We start from the raw sequence: 5,122 nt of genomic DNA, 5'->3' as shown, positions 1-5,122 counted from the left end.
GGTCCTGGAGGACTGACTGTCCATCCACTGGGTGCGGAAATGTCAGACACGCTGTGCCTGCACTGAGCTGCCCAGAGTCCCCTGAGCAGGGTAGCCAGCCCAGCTCCCAGCCCAGCTGTGTCATGCCCAGGATGACTCCAGACTCTCTTTTCCCCCATATTCCCTCCTTCCTGTTAGAGTTGATGCCTCTTCTCCCTCAGCCCCAATCCTCTCTGGAGCTGCAAAGGTGGGGAGGTGCCCAAGGGGCAGAGGAACAGGTGTCTCCCCCACCCCCAACCACAGGAGGCTTCTCACCCTCTTCTCCTTTGTGTCCCCAGGAGCCATGAGGTGCCACGTCGCCTACAACTGCCATGTAGTCTGGCTTTTTGTGCTGATCTCAGGATGCTGGGGTAAGTCCACCCCCACCCCCATACACCCACCTCTGTTGGGGGCCAGGCTGGAGGGAGTTCTGGCTGGAGCTGGACTTTGTACCTGGCTCTGGAGGCCTTGTCTGGCTGCACGACGGAGCACATCTTTTCCTCTCAGCCTCAGTTGCTCCCATGCAGCTCTCACAGGGCTGAAAATACCAGCTGTCCCCAGGGCTTGGGACACAGGAGGGAATGGGCGGGGCCTGAGGGATCCTTGCGCTTCGCTGAACAGGAGGAAGGCATTTGTGACTGTGAACTGTCCTCATGGGAGACCAGCCGCAGTTCTGTTCTGTGTCACAGCTGTCTTGAGCACTTACTGTGTGAGGCTGTGAGTGCCTACTGTGCCCAGTTCTGGGGTAGAGGAAGAAATCATTCATTCTAAGGAGTTCAGAGGGAGAAGACACATACAGGGTTAGCTTTGGTGCTGGTGAACAGAGTATAACAGAGGACATTACAGAGAAGCCCATCAGAAGTAGTCTCTGGGCCTGCAGGGGCAGGAAAAAGCCAGCCGGAAGGGGACCATGGATCTGGGCTTGGAAGACAGTAGTTTTAGGTTAGGGGAGTGGGAGGAAGGACATCCCGGAGGAGGGGACAGCCTGAGTGAAGGTGTGGCTGTAAGGAGTTGTCCTCCCCACAGGGCACCAGACCCTCTGTCCTCGGGCTTCTGGCAGCTGGCTTGGGGCCCACGTAGGAGGCCAGGAAGGACCTGGGCATGGTCTCTCCCTTGGCTGCAGGCAGTGAGGGACGAGAAGCAAAGCAGTTCCTTACTTCACTATAGACATGCCTGACAGGTGTCCCCAGGGCTGAGGTATCCCCAGAGGAGACCTGTGGGTACAGCGTGCCTGGCGACACAGGCAAACACATTCCTTGGGGCCAGCTTCTCCTCCTGCTCTGGGAATTAGGGCAATCTCTGGAGGAAGCTGTGGCCTTGCATGCGTCGGCATGTCACTAGCATTCTGCAGCCAAGAAAGGTCCCCTCTCCTTGCCTCTAGTTTAGAGGCATTACCTGCTGGGATGCTCCCTGTGATGGGGAACTCACTCCCAAATAGGCAACCCAGGATTATGGCTCAGACTCTCAGAGGCAAAGCCCAAGGAGTCTCTTACCTCTTCCAATTCCCAGTACGTCTCACTGGACGAGAGACGGAAGGCTGGATAAGCAACCGGCCCAAGGTTGTACAAAGCAGGGTCCTTTGATCTCCCACAGAGGCTCTTACCAGATTTTCTTCAGGCCTCCTGGGTTCTGGTCCCACTTCTGCCAGGGAGTTCCCTTGAGCAAGTTTTCTAACCTCTCTCTGCTTATTTCCTTATCTCTGAAACAGGATCGGGGATAGGCACCTCCTTGAATAATTATTGCAACGATGAGGCAGTAAGTGTGTCAAGTGCATAGGCTAGTCCTGGCACACAGGTGCTTGCTGTTAGCTCTTTTATTATCAGCAAATTTTTTCTCTAGGGGGAGCAGAACAGCACAGAAAACAGAGAAGCTAAGCAAGTTGCCTGAGACCTCCCCGCAGCTCTGCAGGGGAGGCATTAGGCTGCCTGCAGACCAGCCTGCCTTCCCATATAGAAGGGCCTCTCACCCCCTGTTGCTGGGCAACAGGTTTCTGGTTTCTCTCTCTCTTTCTTTTTTTTAGAATTATTTTATTTAACTTTATTTATTCATTTTAATTTGACCAGAGAGGGACAGAGTGAGAGAGTGAGAGCGAGAGAGAGAGAGCGAGAGAAAGAGAGAAAGGGAGGGAAAGTGAGAGAGCAAGCCGCCAGGCCTGGGACTCGAAGTTTATGCTTCCTGCCTGACGTTCCAGCCCACCCTAATCCAGTGGGAAACCCTCCCCACATAGCCACCCTGATGCCTGCCATTCCTGCAGCGGGTCCTCTGTACAGTCCGCGCCCCCTTGCCCCTGCCCAGCCCTAGTTCACCCTCATTGTGTGTGGACATCCTTGTCCTTCAGCAGCCACAGCTCAAAGCCTCCTTCCCTCTGAGCCTTCCCCCCTCCCTTCTTCCAGAGTCCTGTTAGGGTGTTTGAAATATTTAAAGCTGATCCCCTGTCTACCTTCCAGGACCCCAGCGGTGTGGGTGGAAGGAGAGACCTCAGAGACAAGCCAGTGAGGGGCCTGGGGTGGGCAGGCAGGTGTGGGTGCTCTTCCACCCAGCAGTCACCACCGTCCCCTTCCCTACCACGTCCACTGTGTTCCCGCTTGGCCGGAGGCCTTGGAGCCAGAGCAGCGGTTTTGCCTGAGGGGCACAGAGCCTTCACGCTTTACCAGTGGCTTTAAGAGAGGAAGTCACTTGCCTGCCCTGTCCTGCCCTGTCCACCCCTCCCTGTCCCTGGTTGCCCACACTAGCAGCCAAAGGCCACCGTGCCTCCGAGGGTGGTGGGCCTGCTCTGAGGACACGAGTCCTGCTGGGTATGTGGCAGGCGACGCACGTCCTGAGTCTGCCCAGCTGCCCGTGCAGAGTCGCCGGCAGCTGGTTATTGGCAGGTCCTGTAAAATAAAATTTAAAAATGAACGATGCTACTGCAGGCGCTGTTTTCCTTCTCACTGGTTTCCCACCCCCATGGGCTCAAGCCTCAAGACTTCTCTGGGCACCCCGAGCCTTCTGCCTGGGCTCAGCTGCTTCTGGATTTCCTGTATCTGGAACCCAAGGCCCCCAGCAGGGATCAGAAGCATCCCTTCTAACTGCAAAGGGCACTTTTATTGATGCCGATATTAGTAATAGCTGCCGTCATATTGAGTGCTTGCTGTGGGCCCAGGGAATGGCACTCAGCATTTTACATATGTAATCCCATCTGGCCCTCAGGTTAGCTGCGAAGTGAGTCCTATTATTGCACTATTTTACACACAAGTAACCTGAAGCATGAGCAGGTCATATGATTAGAAAGAGAGGCAGGGGTTTCAGAAAATGTAAGGCCCCTCTCGACTTCCTTTCTGGGGTGGCTGTGTTCCTGAAATAAGAGGGTGGAGTTGTGTGTACGGATGCATATATGAGAGTATTTTAAGGTGATTAGGGAGGGCTTCCTGGAAGAAGGAACTTCTAAAATGAGATTTGAAGGATGTATAGGAATTTGGGAAGTGAAGGCAGAGGGCCAGTAGTCCTGGCCAGGAAGTGAGAGAAAGGCCGAAATGATTTAGGCACTAGAAATGCCATCAGTGTTGCAGCCTAAACAGCTCATGGAGTCAGGGTGGGGGAAAGAATGCAAGTCTCCTAGGTCCCCTCGAGGGGGCATCTGAGGCAGACAGAGGAAGTTTCCCACCCTGATTCCAGCCTCCTCTCTCTCTGAAAGCCTTCTACAGTTCAGAGGGAGGGTCAGCAGAAATGAGGGAAGGGAGAATTGGCCCCTGCCCATGTTCAGGCCCCTGAGGAGGAAGCAGGAGCCCCTTACGGCATAGGCTTCAGCATGTCAGCCCCACTGTGAAGCAGACTGGCCGCCTCCTGGGTGGCAGACACCTGGGGTCGTACCTCACACCCTTATGCAGGCCCCTAGGAGGAGGGGCTCCTTGTAGACACTGAATTCCTCAGTCCATGCAGGTATCACCTTGACCCCTTCCAGACCCAGCCCCTCTCCGAGGCTGTCACTTGGGTCTGGGTTCCCATACGGCCGCGCCACTGGCCAGCTGTGTAAGCAAGTAGGCAAGGCCGGTTACTGTCCTCTCCACGCTCGCTTTCCACTGTGAAACGGGGAGGTGACAGCACCAGTCTGACCGTCAGGATTGGCAGACATGACGTTTTTAAAGTCATTTATGACAGAGGGCTTGTGTTTGCATGTAGACGTGCATGCCCGGGGCAGGGCGGCGATGGTGGTGGTAGAGAAGCACCTCAAGCCACATTTTGTTGTACCAGTGTCCCTCTTCCTCAGCTTTCTAGCCTGTCAGGTGTTGGGCACACCCAGGTGGTTTCAGGCTAACCCAGGGATCCGAATCCCCAGTCTGCCCTGTGGCTTCCAGCACTGCGGTTGAGTTTGCCACTGACTGTGCCACTGGGCTAGACCTCGACTGGAGTGCTGTAAGTAGCTGGTACAGAGAGAGGGTTCCACAGATGGCAGCTATTGCTATGATGGTGATGATGTTATAGTCACCACCATTATTATTTGTTCTATGGAATCAGCTGGCCATTCCTTCATACAGCAAATACCTATCAAGGGCCTGCTACATGCCAGGCCCCGTCTGGGCACCAGGGCCATGGTGGTCCACCCAGCCCGGGTCCTCACAGAGTGCACGTTCTATCTAGAGCTGCCCGATAGAAATAGAACACAGCCACATGAGTGATTTTACATTTTTTAGGAGTCACATGTGAGAAGAAACAGGTGAACTTCATTTTAATAATACGTTTTATTCAATCCAGCATATCAAGAATGGTATCATCAGAACATAATGTCATATCCAGAATAACATCATTTGTAGTCGATCTAAAAGATTAGTGAGGTATTTCAGGCTCATTGTTTTTGCACAAGGTGTTGGAGGTCCTGTGTGTACCTTCTGCTTCAAGCACTCCTGGTGTGGACTAATGCTCAAGACCACATGTGGCCGGAGGCCTCCCCGAGTACCCAGTCCAGCTGCTGCCTGCTGCATTCTGGCATTTCTTCCCATTTGCCTTCAAGCAGGACAGTGGCCTTTAGGGGCCAGAAAAATCGCCCTGGCACTGGACACAGGCTCAGTGCCCATGAAGGCACCCCTCTTACAAAACGCACGAAGCTAGTGTGAGGGAACCTGCTGAA

General features: G+C 54.2%; 1 protein-coding gene across 4 annotated transcripts in view; it reads left to right on the top strand.

The window, feature by feature from the left end:
* Positions 1–322: 322 nt before the first annotated feature.
* Positions 323–5,122, top strand: part of CDH23 (cadherin related 23) — a 410,231-nt gene continuing 405,431 nt past the window's right edge. For all 4 annotated transcript variants that reach the window (XR_003548152.1, XM_006170102.1, XM_027768917.1 and 1 more), the window contains exon 1: positions 323–389. Coding sequence is in view for 3 of the 4 variants with exons in the window: in XM_006170102.1 (XP_006170164.1) it covers positions 323–389 (67 nt within the window). In the remaining variant the exon portion in view is untranslated. The remainder of the gene's footprint in view (positions 390–5,122) is intronic.

The sequence above is a fragment of the Tupaia chinensis genome, unplaced genomic scaffold, assembly GCF_000334495.1.
Source record: "Tupaia chinensis unplaced genomic scaffold, TupChi_1.0 Scaffold148012_1, whole genome shotgun sequence".
Taxonomy (NCBI): Eukaryota; Metazoa; Chordata; class Mammalia; order Scandentia; family Tupaiidae; genus Tupaia; species Tupaia belangeri.
Note: the sequence above shows the minus strand (reverse complement) of the source record. Positions and strands in the feature narration are given on the sequence as shown.